The 14,460-nt window shown below is 51.9% G+C and overlaps 1 protein-coding gene across 1 annotated transcript; it reads left to right on the forward strand.

Moving 5' to 3' along the window:
- The first annotated feature begins 47 nt into the window (after positions 1–47).
- Positions 48–14,017, forward strand: pelp1 (proline, glutamate and leucine rich protein 1). Its single transcript, XM_088627938.1, has 17 exons — positions 48–221; positions 1,127–1,191; positions 1,724–1,829; positions 2,518–2,667; positions 2,917–2,988; positions 3,231–3,290; positions 3,495–3,645; positions 3,846–3,978; positions 4,831–4,918; positions 5,085–5,173; positions 6,118–6,231; positions 6,546–6,696; positions 7,240–7,408; positions 7,578–7,633; positions 8,101–8,313; positions 11,578–13,506; positions 13,755–14,017. The coding sequence occupies exons 1-17, from the start codon at positions 81–83 to the stop codon at positions 13,842–13,844; spliced, it is 3,777 nt and encodes a 1,258-aa protein (XP_088484064.1). The 5' UTR covers positions 48–80; the 3' UTR covers positions 13,845–14,017.
- The last annotated feature ends 443 nt before the right edge of the window (positions 14,018–14,460 follow it).

The following is a 14,460-nucleotide window of genomic DNA, read 5'->3' on the forward strand; positions in this document are numbered from 1 at the left end:
TCAACCCTCCGAGTGACGTCACAAGGGCGCCAGCTTTCAGCGCTGCTGTCGAGGGGGGTTGACGTCATTGTGAGGGAAAGATGGCGGCCTCGGCTTGGGTGGATGGACCGACTAGTGCGCGGTTGGCCGAAGGGCTGCTGTCTGCGCTACAGGAGGAGCGACCCGGCCACCTTCCAGGGCTGCTGGCGAGCTACCGGGAGCATGGCGGTGTCTCCGCACAGGTACGCTGGAGTCCAGGGTACAGCCTAGCTGGTCGCCCGTCTCTCTGTGCAATTCGGCTTTATACATCCTTTCTAATTATGTTCAGTGCCCCCTTTGTAAGACTTGAGGAGGAGGATCACATTAACTTAAAATTTTAACTTTAAACTTTGAGTCGATGAGTGTTGAAATCGAAAAAAATCAATAAAACGATGCATAAATTAAAAGGTTTTGGGGATGCTGATGTTTTCCTGAAAGACTATCGATTACGTTAAAGAGACCCGATCGGCAGCGATCAGTTTCAAAGGGCTTCCTTTTGTATCTTTCCATTTGTTTTGAGTTTGTGTGAGTCACGAAAGCACGTTACTGGGGATCACAACTTCAGTCTTCCGCGCCTGTTAGCTGCTGAAGTCCGACGCCGGGACTGTGCTTGGAGAGGCCAGAACCCACTAGAGGAGACTTGTTTATTATACAGCTTTAGTTTTGTGCAGCTAATCAGCATCTCCGTTGGCTCCGAGGTGAAGAGAATCTTAAGTTTTCTTTGTAGGGTCTGTGTAAAAACAACACAGACTTCAGTTTCAGAGTCTGTTCTGCACACTCGCGGGGACGCGTCTTTTCTCCTTCACAGAGAGAGTTAGACAGCACTGCTTTGGCACCCAGCCTGCGTGGCTACAGAGAGCACCTGACTGCACTGTGTTCTCACTGATCCGAGGAGTCTGCCTGGGTTTGTAGAGCCTGAGTGCGTTTCAGCCAGGCTCCTGCTGTCCCAGCAGGCCCAGAAATGAGGAGGTATTCCTGTAGGTATCAGAAGTGGTTCTGATCCGTTCTTGGGGCGCTGTGGTACCATGGAGAGGGGTGTCAGGGCACAGCCTGCGGAAGAAGACCCCCCCCGGGTGACTGAAGTCTGTCTGTTGTTGTCTGTCCTCAGAGTGCCGGAGTGGTGGGGAATCTGATAGGATTCAGCAATGCGCGTCTCAGTTCCACAAAAACCAGGTGAGCCCCCCTGAATCCTGTCTCTCGAGGACATCACAGTGTGAGTGGCAGAGGTCAGAGGGCACGAGACCCACTCCCTGTGTCGGAGAAGCTGTGTGCATCCGTCTGCTCTAACAGCACGGGGCCTGTGAGCTTGACTTGTGTATTGCTTCCCAGCTGTTTGCTCGTACTATGAAATAATAGTGCCTGGAATTGTCCTACTGTTGTGCATAGTGTCAGCTGGGAGTATCCAGAGGGGGAACTCCTGAAACTGTCCTGGCTTAGATGGGTCATTTCAGACCAGGGGTGACACCTCTCTTCAGTAGAACTGCTGTGTGTTGCCGTGCTCCACAGCGGAGCTTTGATTTTCCAGAAGTGACAACGTGAAGTTAGTTGTTTAAATTATAAGGGCCCCCCACTGAATAATGAGCATCAAGTACAGCTAGAATGGGATCTGGCACGGTGTTCCACAAGGCTTTAAAACCTGTGCAGCTCAGTCTCCTGACCTTTCGAGTAGGGTTGTGGTGAGGGATTAAAGTGCAGTGTGTTTCAGGTTCCAGGGCCTTTGCCTGCTGTCTGTACTGGTACGGGACAGCTCCAGCGATGTGTTCCAGCAGCACTGTCTCTCCTGGCTGCGTGCTGTCCAGCAGGTCATACAGGTAAGCCAGCTCTCCCTCCCCCTTCGACAGCGGCTCTGTCTCTTTCTGCATCCCAGGCTCTTCCTGGAGCTGGGACTGGGATAATGTGCCAGCAGCCAGAACTCTCAACTGATAGCCCACTGGAGCTCAGCAGGTGTGGGCCTGGTCAGTACCTGGAGGGGAGACCTAAGGGGTGTTAGTGCAGCCAGTAGGGGGCGCTCACTTTGGGGTCTATGTGGGACCTAATGCCCCAGTACAGTTAAGGGGGACTCTATACTGTAAAAAAGGCGCCATCCAGCAGATGAGACAAAAAACTGAGGTCCTGACTCTCTGAGGTCTTTAAAAACCCCAGGGTGTTTCTCAAAAAGAGTAGGGGGTGTTACCCTGGCGTCCTGGCCATATTTCCCATTGGCCTTTACCAATCATGGCCTCCTAATAATCCCCCTCTCTGAACTGGCTTCATCACTCTGCTCTCCTCCCCATTGAGAGCTGGTGTGTGGGGAGAGCACTGGCGCATCATCCACGTGGGGCAGCAAATTGGTGGGCTAGGGGAGTCTCCATTACTTGTAAAGCACTTTGAATGGAGCATCCAGAAGAGCATTATATAGGTGTCAGGAATTAATATTATTTTTATTAATATTATTGTTATTATTATTTTTGTGCAGCTGGTAGACTGTACATTAACAATCTCTCCTTCTCCTTCCTTTAGTCACAGGCTCCTCTGCCTTCAGTCCAGCTTGCTGTCACCATTCTGCAGGACCTGCTGCAGTATTCTTCCCAGCTCCCAGAGCTCTCCCGGGAAATTGGCCTCAACTCAATCCCGGGAATCCTCACTTCTCTGCTGGGCCTCAAACAGGAGGTGAGATGGGTTGATCAGGGCTGACAGCACGGGGGGGACAGGTACACAATCCCTACCATGCTCAGAGTTGGGATGGACGAATATTATTAGTCTCTCTCTGGGGATTGTGATCAAAAGGATTTGTGGCCTAATACATAGGACATTTCTGTCTTTAATTGCATGAGCTCACCGAACCACATTCTATGCAAATTGTTGTTTGGCCATAACGTATTAAACTTGAACTAATGTCACTGTCTGTGTTTGTCACAGTGCCACCTAGGGGCGATGGAGGGGATGACAGCCTGCATGACCTACTACCCTCGTGCCTGTGGATCTCTCCGGGTAAGAGAGTAGCGTGTTTCAGTGGAGAAGCAGGGCTGAACAGCAAGAAAACTTTCTGAATAAAACCTGATAAAACTCAGGTCCATACAGGAACGAGGCAGTGTGGTCGTGGACTGGAGCAATGTGGCATTACATGGAAACAGGGCTCTGTGGTGTTTTACAGTGATGAGGCAGCGCCGAAGTGGCCTGTGGTTCTGTTGTCCCCTCTGTACAGGTGACTGAGCACTCTTGTTTCTCTGCAGGAGAAACTGGGGGCTTACTTCCTGTCCAAGATGGACTCTGATAATCCCAAAATACAGGAGGTGAGACTGCGGATGTTCTCTGTATCTGTGTACCATCTCCCTCCCTTCACCTGTCTTTCTGTAGCTCACTACCCCTTCTTCCCTATCTACTTATGTCCACCGTTCTCTACCTGTGTCTCCCGCCCTGTCTTTAGCTGCCTTGTCCTGCCCCTGTCTGTCTCCCTCTCTCTCAGTCCACTCTGACCTCCTCTCTGCCTCTCTCAGATGGCGTGTGCGTGCTACGGGCGGCTGTCCTCGCTGGGTGGCGTCTTCGAGCGGGGTTCTCGTCAGGCGGAAGGCTGGGCGCAGCATCTGCACTGCCTCCTGGCCACCGCCCATGGTGTTCTGGGACAGCTGTATGAGGGGGTGGAGGCAGGTCAGTCCTCCACAGCTGACGGACCTGAGATGGCTCGCTGAGCATCGCTCCTTCGCTTATTTGTCAGCCTGTTTAAGAAAACATAAGACTCGTTTTGTTCTTTCAATTTCAGGTTTTGCGGTTCTTTTAAGTTTCTGATTTAAAATAATGTCTTTGCCTGCCTGTGCCGTGTTCTCTCTCTCCCCCTGCCTCTGCCTCAGAGGGAGGAGTACAGTATGAAGGCCCTGGGATTGAGCTGCTGCTACCCCCATTGGACGACACTGACCCCCTGCTCGTCCTACAGCTCCGCCACAGATACAGAGCTGTGACTCTGGCCCTCACTCACACCCTGAGGTACTGATGCACTGTACACAGACACAGAGCTGGGACTGAACCTCGCTCACACCCTGAGGTACTGACGCACTGTACACAGACGCAGAGCTGGGACTGAACCTCGCTCACACCCTGAGGTACTGACGCACTGTACACAGACGCAGAGCTGGGACTAAACCTCACTCACACCCTGAGGTACTGACGCACTGTACACAGACGCAGAGCTGGGACTGAACCTCACTCACACCCTGAGGTACTGACGCACTGTACACAGACACAGAGCTGGGACTGAACCTCGCTCACACCCTGAGGTACTGATGCACTGTACACAGACACAGAGCTGGGACTAAACCTCACTCACACCCTGAGGTACTGACGCACTGTACACAGACGCAGAGCTGGGACTGAACCTCGCTCACACCCTGAGGTACTGACGCACTGTACACAGACACAGAGCTGGGACTGAACCTCGCTCACACCCTGAGGTACTGACGCACTGTACACAGACACAGAGCTGGGACTGAACCTCGCTCACACCCTGAGGTACTGATGCACTGTACACAGACACAGAGCTGGGACTGAACCTCGCTCACACCCTGAGGTACTGACGCACTGTACACAGACACAGAGCTGGGACTGAACCTCGCTCACACCCTGAGGTACTGACGCACTGTACACAGACACAGAGCTGGGACTGAACCTCGCTCACACCCTGAGGTACTGACGCACTGTACACAGACGCAGAGCTGGGACTGAACCTCACTCACACCCTGAGGTACTGACGCACTGACGCACTGTACACAGACACACAGCTGTGTTTGCAGTGTGCGTGCAGCTGAGTGTGTTTGAACTCCCTCTCTCTGTCTCTTTCAGTGTAGATCTGTCTTCTCCGGTCCGCCTACCTGTACAGAGTGTTCTCAACCTGGTCTGCAGAGCGCTGGCTGTTACCGCCAAAGGCATTGTGAGTATTGGCTGATGTGCAAGGGGCTGTGTTTTACACTGTGAGCTCACGGGGCGGTCAGCACTGGTGTGCAGCTTCCGTGTATCATGCCGTTCTGTAGTGATACCATGCGTGTCGGGAAACGCCAGAGCCATGCTGACATGCTTTGTGTGTGCGTGTATTGCAGAGCGTCTCAGGTGACGGTTGTCTGAAACTCCTGGTTCTGCCCTCTCTGCACCGCGACACCCTGGAACTGCTGTCGACGCTCATCACAGTGTGAGTGGCAGCACATCAGGACGGCCGTTTTCTCCTTTTCGTCTCCCCTCTTTGTAGACGCATTCAGAGTGCTTCATTCACACAGCACTGCTGGGAAAGCCGCGTGCAATGGACCGTTGACATTTGGTGTCACATGGCAGTGCCCTGGCAGAACAAAAATGAGTAACTGTGTCATGTGTAAGACAGGGCGTGCATAAAGATCACTTTATTAGCCATACACAATTTCTTGCATTAGGAATTTGTCTTTTCGCAGACCCCAGCTTGCTCTCCATGAGACACACAGACAGGGAGAGAAGCTGGGGATCAGAGCCCAGGGTCAGCCATTTATACAGCGCCCCTGGAGCAGTTGGGGTGAAGGGCCTTGCTCGGGGGCCCAACGGAGTAGGATTCCTCTGCTGGCCGCGGGATACGAACCAGCAACCTTCCAGCCACAGATCCTTACCCACAGTGTGCCACCGCACCTGTGGCTAAGGATCTGTTGCTACAAGTGTGTTGCAGCTTTCTCATTCAATACCTCTCATAGATCTAAAAGTGGAAGCGTCTCAGTATAGCCAGTTCTTGAGTGAGCAAGCGTGTGATGGGATGTGTCATGGTCATGCTAGGAGTAAAACTGGGTAACAAGCTCACTCAGTAACTGAAACCCAGCTGTTTGCTGGCCTGTGTGAAATGTTTCATGAGAAAGCCATATTACTAATGGCCCAGACCAGTGCTCCATGCAGTTACATATTTTGTCATACACGCTTGTTTTATTCGGCTAGGGTGCTTTGCAGTCCCAGTCTGTGGAAAATGGTTTTCATTCTTCTTGACTGTCCTAGTCATCGAGACGACTTGATTGACAATTGGCAATTCCATGTTAAAGGGTGTTTAGGGAATGAAGTCCAGATTCTTGCTGCTGACAGATGTGTGGCTGTATTAACACGCCCTCCCCTCTCCACCTGTCTCAGCGCTGGGAGTCGGCTTGTTCAGTACTCCAGTGTCTTGACGCGGCTCTTCTCTCAGACTCTGTCTGCCTGGACGCCCCTCCCCGAGGCCAGCCCTGGACAACAGAGAGCCTACAGGTAACACACACACACACACACACACACACACACACACACACACACACACACACACTAGACAACAGGGTGCCTACAGGTAACAAACAGGTCACACTGGGGCCCAGCCCTGGACAACCGGGCTTCAGATCACACAGACACTTATGTTTGTAGAGCAATAGCAGACATGTTCTTAGACATATTGTGAGGTAAAACTCTTTGGTTTGATCGAGAGACGGCAGGCTTTTCACTCTAACCATCTTAAAGACCCCACACCAGGCTACATCAAAGTATCTTTGTCAAAGGTGCAACCCATCTCCCTGTTTCAATACCCACAGTGCCGTGCGAGTAGCACTGTACCGCAGTCTGGACCTGTGGGTGCGTGTGGGAGGGGCTGCGGCAAGTGTGCTACAACAAAGCCCCACCCACAGTGAGCTGCTGTTAGCCCATCTACTGGGTGACATCACTCCGGGGGCGGACTCTATCAAGGTGAGTGTAACAGATGAGGTCATGCGTGGGTTTGCAGACATGAAACTGTTTTATTTTATTTTAAGTGGTCTAAAAAGAGAGAAGTATGCTGAACTTCCACCTATCTCCACATAGGGGCACCAAATCTTTTTAGATAACTGTTTAAGCAGCCATTGCATATTGGTGATAATTATTTTAACTGTTATGAGCGTAATATATATAAGTAGACGTTTACCTGGCTTCTCACAAAGCACGCATGACTGATGAGACGTCACACTGAGCTCTGACTCAGTGTTGAATATGTTCTGTTAAAACGGACTAAATGAGCTCATGCTGGAATTCTTGTCATTCCTGGATTAAATTGACAGTTTGAGCAAATGGAAATTATACCATTTGCTTACAATTATAAGTTGCTGCTATTCTAAACCTGATTTTATTTTTGTTGCTTTGAGCCTTCTTGTTCATTCTGCTCTTCAACTCCACTATTTTAAGATGTCGTGTTCTCAGAATGCGTGGGGCCTTCCTGTGGTGACCTTTGGCAGCAATGTTTTCTGTCTGTCTCAGCTGCGCCCAGGGAGGACGGGAATGGCCGATCTGGCAGGGCACCCTGGGAAGGCTGGGGGGAAGCGGGGGAAGGGGCTCGACCTGGGTGAGGCGGTGGGGGCTGGCATCACACTCCAGAGGAAGAGCGATGTGCTGGCCAATCAGGACACGTGTCTGTCCGCCCTGAGAGGTGAGAGAGATTCCCGTCTGCCTGCGCTTGAGCCGAGAGCTGTCCGAGAGAGACACGTCTGCAGTGGGAGAGGAAGGGCTGTCTGCATGCGCCAAGAGTGAGCAGGAGTCACACGGCCAGGTGTGCGGCGCGTGTCGATGATGTCATCGTGATGCTGTTGTTGTTCCAGCTCTGAGGCAGATCGTCCTGACCAGTGGCACCCTGCTGAAGGAGGACACGCACAAGGTGGGCACGGCGCCGACCTCGCCGACTGTCGAGTCATTTTAATCTGTGACGTTGTTTCACGCTTTTCATATTTCTCATTACTCGAAAAGATTCCAAGTGGATTCGATCTCGTGACTTTCTTGTGAATTAAACTACCTGGGATATATTTTGGCTTTAAGTGTCACATGTTCATGTGTGAATTAAATCTTAATCCGGTCGACTGTTATCAGAAAGTCACTTATTCCTGTTAAGTGTCGCGGAAATGCCAGTCTATCGGAGAGGCACAAGGTGGGATTACACCTTGGGCTTGACACCGGTTTATCGCAGTTTTTCATTCGTGTCTTAATAGTTTTCACCAATGTTACTGTTCCACTTCGAGACGTGGTTTTGAATTCATGTCACGCTGAAGGCTTGAGTCTTGGGAGCTTAAGCTGAACCCCGGGTGCCGCCCTGACTGTCCCCTCTCTCTTCCGCTGTCTCCGTGCCAGAGGCTGCAGGAGCTGGCTCTGCCCCTGTGCGTGAGGCTGCAGCAATGTGGGGGCGCGGCAGAGGCGGGGGGCCTGTATGCCAGTCCGCTGGCCCGCCGGGGACTGTACCAGCTGGTGCTGGCGCTGGTCCTGGTGCCCAGCCCCCGATGGCCCCCTCCACTGCACTGCGCGGTCCGAATCTTCAGCCAGGGCCTGAATGACCCCAGCGTCCAGGTGAGGCCCAGATGTTGAGAGTGAGATTTCCACTGTACGCACAGTAACAAAGAGATAATGAAGTAACGATGGCATCACTGAGACAATGTTAGAACGTTGCAACGAAAACTGCTGAACACAAAACATACTCGCCTGGATCAGGAATCCACACGGACATTACATTGTCCATCGCCAGTAGATGAGGCGTGTTGAAGGAGGGAGGGATGTAATTGGCAACAAACATCTTACATGAACAGATTTCTCTGTCGGTTGGACGTATTTTATCAGCTGCTTGCAGATGTGTTTAGATTCTTGTTGTATGATCGTTCCCCTTTCTACCCTGACCAGCAGTGTTTGTGACTGTGGTATTGTCTGCGTTACTGATCTCTTACGTCAGGTTTAATTAGTGATGCCCAGCTGTGGCACTGGATGGGTCTGAACACTTGGGCGGGACTCTGTGTGTCAGTGTGAGTCTCCGTCTTTGCTGCCTGTTGGAAGAAGTGTGGAGTCTTTTGTGAAAAGAGGGGAAGTTCTGACCTCTTGTGCTTTTGTGGGGATGCGTGCACAGCGATACTTCGTAAGACGAAGACGGGTGCGCAACGGATTCGCTGGTATAGGGGTGGGCTGTGCGCAGAATCTCTGGGCCTAGTGTATCTGGGTGCCCAGCCCGGATGTGGTGGCTAAGGCCGTGTGCGAGTGTCCACACTTGTGGGCTCGTGCCCTTCATACGCCTGGTCCCGCTTGAGACAGTCCCATTTCTGAGCGGTGAAGGGGTCGTGGAGGAAGGGCTTAGGGCTTTGTGCGGCTTCTGGGACACAGCCGTAAGAGTGCCATAATGCCTTGAGCAGTGGACTCTATGGCTTTGGAATAGCAGGTCCTCCGTGAAGGAGTTATCTGTCGCAACCTGTCCTTCTACTCCCCTGGGCAGGTGCCATTCCCTTGCTGAATGGAGATCTCATTCAGTTTTCTGTTAAAGATCCTTCACTGCACCTCTGCTATCTTGTCCAATAGCCTTTGGGCCCTTGGCTCCAGTCTTCTCTTCTGCTAGATGTCCTTGGCCTTGCACTGCTCCAGCCTCCTTTGTGAACAGCCCTCGCTCCTGGAGCTGCTCCGTTATGGATCCCATGTGAAATGAGAGAGGAGTGGTGTTTCCTCATGCCACATTCCCCCAACCCCCCCCCCTCCGACGTTCTCCCCCTTGAAATTCCTTCCTGGGAGCCTTTTAGGGAGGTCTGGCCCCAAGCCAGGTGGAAGAGGCTCTTGGGATTCTTTAAGCCTATGGCTGAAGAACGACTCCCTCCCTCAGTCTGCCCCTCTCGTTCCGGCACCTGTATAAACATCGGGCAGCCCAGCCATCTGTCTCCTTGCTGATAGCACAAACACACGCTGACATTGAGGCACTGCTTCCATCCTGTTCCTAAGCTGCAGCGTGTTTAGAACTCAGCTGCTTAGGTCTTAGAAAATTCAAATTACTGCTGCCTCCCTTTGTGAGGGGTTTATGTGAACCACATCCGTGTTCTGTTAACTCCGTATTACCTTTCCAGTACTTTACATGTATTCATTTGGGGGACACTTTAATCTAAAGCATCTGATCAAGATATAATAGATGCATATGACGGCAGCACAGAACAACAATAAAACCCCAGACCGCAGCAGGCAGAGTTTACTTACGTTCTCATTGTTGCACAATGCTGAGAAGTTTCAGTGCTGCTTGACTGACGGGAAGTAGTGTTGTAAGAGCATAGATGGTAAGTGGGGGTCTGTCACCGGTTTCTGGGGTTAGATGTATCCTGAAGAAATGAGCCTGTGGTTTCCTCCGGAAGATGGGCGAGCGAGTCTGCAGTTCGGACTGTGGCAGGTAGATTGTTCCACCACTGTGGGGGGACAGTGCAGGGAGCAGCTGGGTTCGGGGTCTGGCAGTGGTGTGGAAGTACGCTGATGCAGTCCACTTGGGGCCCCTGTAGGCCAACACCAAGGGTCTGAATTTGATGCAGGACTGAGTCATGCAAGGACAATGAAGAGAGATGAGGAGGGTGGAAATGTGTGTATTTTGGGGGGAACTGGGAGAGTAGGTGGGCCTGTGAGGTTTTTTTAATAAATTAGAGCGGTCTTGTAGCTCATGTGGTAGTCCAGATGTGAGCTGACGGGTGCTTGGACAAGAAGTTAAGGTGAGCAGGTGGTCAGGTGAGGGCAAATCGTCTGGATTTTCTATAGGAATCTGAGGTTGTCGTCAGCTACAACACCAAGATCCTGGGCTGTCCTGGTGGAGTGTCCTTAACCAGTGCCCAGAGATATAGAGAGAGACGCCAGCATTTCATTTCTGCTCTTTGGACTCTCTCACTTGGCCTTGTTTCAGTTTCCAGCTCCAGGAAGCTAGGATCTCCATTCTCTTGCTCCGAGAGCGGAACCAAATTTTCCCGGCCCGTATTTCATATTATAAATTAATTCGTTTTAAATCCTGTCATGAAACTTACATTTATACTCCGTCTTTTAAGTGTTTAATTTACTGTATTTGGGTATTTTCATTTTCCTGGAAAGTGCAAATATGTTACGTCATGTCACATGTAACATGTTATTACAATTATACAGTCTTGGATCCAGTTTATAGGAAAGAAAAACTAGTTCAGTGCAGTACATCTACAATACAGTGTCTGTGTTTAGTTCGGGACCTGACACCAGCTCTCCGGTGGTTGTGGTCTTTCATCCTGTGAAGTGGGGTGAAAGGGCGGAGGACATGTCGGGCAGATTGCGCCTTGGATATGCTGCTTTTGTAGGAAAACTGGAGAAAAGCCATGGCTGGGAACTTGGCAGGGGACAGAGGCTTATATATTTAGCTCGGCCTGCACGGTGATATTACAGTGAAGCACTGTGAGTGTGAGAAGCAGGAATAGAGGAGCATTGTTTTGTTGGCTCCCTGGGGACAGGTACCTCATGCAAATCTGTAATGACATTTTAATAAAGCTGTTTGTGTCATCCTTCAGTGGAGCTCAGGATGATGGGGGAGACCAACACAGAAAGCGGAGGCCATGCTGAGAGAGAATTGGTGCTAGATGGTTTTGAACTTATTCTATTGTGTGAAGGGACTGCTAGTGAAGTCTGGACTGTCCGTTTAGACCACCTGATCCAGTACTGTCACTCGAGAGCTCTCCAACTTCATATCTAGCAAAACAAGCTTAGTTCAAAACAGTGGGGAAACTCAGTTTTTACCAGAGTGGGGAAATACCAGACTGTCAAGAATATGGATTCTGTAAAGTTGCCACCTGCCTCTCCCTTCTTGTTCCTCAGGTCTCCTCATTCTGCAGTGAAGCCCTCACAGTGTGCAACAGTCTCCTTCACCCCCGCACCCCTTCCATTGCCCTCCCACTGCCCTCGCTCGCACTAAAATCGTCCCCAGCGCCCCCTGCTGTCCCGACCACTGCTACTGCATCGGCGCCCCAGGCTGCCCTCTCCCTGCCCTCACTCCTAGGGACACCAGCACAGGGCCCCGCCTCCTTCACAGCCCGGCACCCTATTGGCCTGGCTCAGGGGCTGCTGGGGGGACCCCTGGACAACCATCTGCCCTTACAGCCTCCCGCCCTGCCCCAGTCTGCCACACACCAGCAGCACCCCCCAGCCCCACAGCCTCACCTGCCCCCCCCGGCAGGGGACCTGCTCTCCACCCCGCAGCTGGGTGACCCCGGAGCCCTGGGGGGCCCCGAAGGCCACCGGCCTGTTTTTGTGCGCTACGACAAAGAGGAGCCGGAGGACGTGGAGATCTCCTTGGAGAGCGACTCGGATGACAGCGTGGTGATCGTACCCGAGGGCATGCTGCAGAACAAGCAGGAGCTGACCCAGACGGTGCCAGGCAGTGCCATGGGCCCCGCTGCAGTGGGATCGGGGGCCCGAAGACTGGGAGAAGAAGGAGGGGCAGAAGCTGGGGTGCACAGCCCCCTGGCCAACGAACTGCCGGCGCATCAGATCCTGCCACCTAACTCGGCCGTGATGAACGCTTTCCCCAGTCAAAATCAGACCCAGGTCTCGGGTCTTGTCACTCCTCCTGCCCTGCAGGCACCTGCCGGGAGTCTAGGGGAGTCTCTTCCACCTGCGCAGCTGCAGCAGATGTTGATGCAGCCACCGCAGCCAGCTGCTCTATCCCTGTCCATGCAAATGCAGCTGGTGCAGACACCCAGGCTGCAGCAGCAACAACAGCAGCAGCAGCAGCAAGGAGAGGAAGACCTGACTGTCATCAATATCAACAGCTCAGATGAAGAGGAAGAAGAAGATGAGCTAGAAGATGAGGAGGAGGAGGAGGAGGAGGAAGGCCTGGAGGATCTGGAAGAGGAGGACGAAGAAGGGAGTGAGTTTGCTGAGGAGGAGGAAGAAGAAGAGTACTATGGGGAGGAAGAAGAGTTTGAGGAGGAAGGGGAGTTTGAGGAGGAAGAGGAGGAGGGAGTGATGGAGGGAGAGGAGATAGAGGAGGAAGAGGAAGAAGAGGAAGGGGAGGTCCTGCCCAGTGAGGAGGGGGCAGTGATGATGGACCCAAGAGGGGAAAGAGAGGGACTTACAGGGGTCTTTGAGCTGGAAAGAGAGCGGGACGGCGAGGAAGGAGATGAGAGGGAGAGGGTAGATGTTGAAGCATACAAGCAGCCTCTGGACCTTGAGGTGATGAAGGAGGGAGAGGGGCTGGAGGGTGAAGGAAGGGTGCTAGAGGAGGTGAATGGAGATGGGGGAGGCAGAGAGGAGGAGAGGGAGGCTTTTCCTCCGCAGGAGAAAGCAGAGAGCTCCCCATCCCAAGGGACCGTGGGACAGGAGACGCAGGGAAAAGAAGCTCAGCCAAAAGTGGAGGGGGTGGAGGTACCAGGGCAGGAAGTGACACAGGAGCTAGGGACAGCACAGGAGATACTGCCCTCCCAGGCTGAAGAGAAGGCCACCTCCTCCCAGGATCAGGATTTGGAACCTGTGCAGGAAGTCAAGTCATCCCTGGAGCTGAAGGGGGAGGAGCTGAGTCAGGGAGAGCTGGCAGCTAAACTGCAGGAAGACGTCAGTGAGAGACAGGAAAGGGCTGGACCGGAAGAGGAGGCACTTGGACAGGAAGTGAGGTCATCAGCGCCGGAAGAAGAAATAGGGTGTGCAAGAGAAAGAGACATAGAGGAGCACGCAGAAGAGAGACAGGGGAAGAGGAAACGAGAAGAGGAGGAGGAGGATTTGACAGAGCAGAGTGCTGAAAAGAAAAAGGTGAGTCTGGCCGGCTGGCTGTCCCATTTGTTAGTGACAAATTATGTATGAGTTAATTCTATCCGTTTGTGCATCTCGTCATCCTCCTGTACACCACTACAGTTATTTAAGAGTTACGTTTATCATTTAAAAATTATTCCAATGCCATTTAAATTTTTACCAACACTTTTTTTTTGTTAATGGCTCATTGTCTGGTTACGCAGACCGGCAAGGTTTTGCAGCATTGAAAATGTCCCATCTCCCCACAGCCTGCCGAAGACTCCATGGCCTCAATGCTTGCCGATTTTGTGGACTGTCCCCCTGACGATGAGGAAGAGCCCCCTAAATTGGACACCTAGGACGCAGATGACACCAGATTGAGATTGGGCTTGATTGGGTTGGATCATACCACAACTGAACCCTGCCTAAGACTCCAGTGTGTATTTTTGCCATTTTTGTTTCGTACTTTTTTCAAAATGTTTTTGTTGTTCCATTTCATTGTTCTTTATTAATAAAGTATCAAGAAAACTGAGCAGTCTTTGTTTAATCTGTTTCCCCCTTTACATACATCACAGTCTGCAGCCACACTTGTCTGGCTTGTCCTGTCCTCTGTCCAATATTCCCTGTTGACAAGGGAAATTATGTACATATGTATGTTTCTCACATTACCTGTCTTGGTGATCTCCAGTGTTGTAAGGAACTCATCCCTGATAGAGACCCTGTCTGCGATCTCCAGTCTGTTGGGATCTCATCCCTGACTGCGACTCTGTCTGTGATCTCCAGTCTGTTGGGATCTCATCCCTGACTGGCACCCTGGCTGTGGTCTCCAGTCTGTTGGGATCCCATCCTGTATTTGGGATCCCGCCTGCGACCTCCTGACCAGGTTATTAAAGGATCACCCGTATGTTTTTGTGCTAGCTGTGATGTTGTGATCTCAGATTTGGCATCTCTGTTTTTGCTGTCTGGGGCTGGGAA

Source organism: Lepisosteus platostomus, chromosome 4 (genome assembly GCF_059453375.1).
Source record: "Lepisosteus platostomus isolate fLepPlt1 chromosome 4, fLepPlt1.hap1, whole genome shotgun sequence".
NCBI classification, from domain to species: domain Eukaryota; kingdom Metazoa; phylum Chordata; class Actinopteri; order Semionotiformes; family Lepisosteidae; genus Lepisosteus; species Lepisosteus platostomus.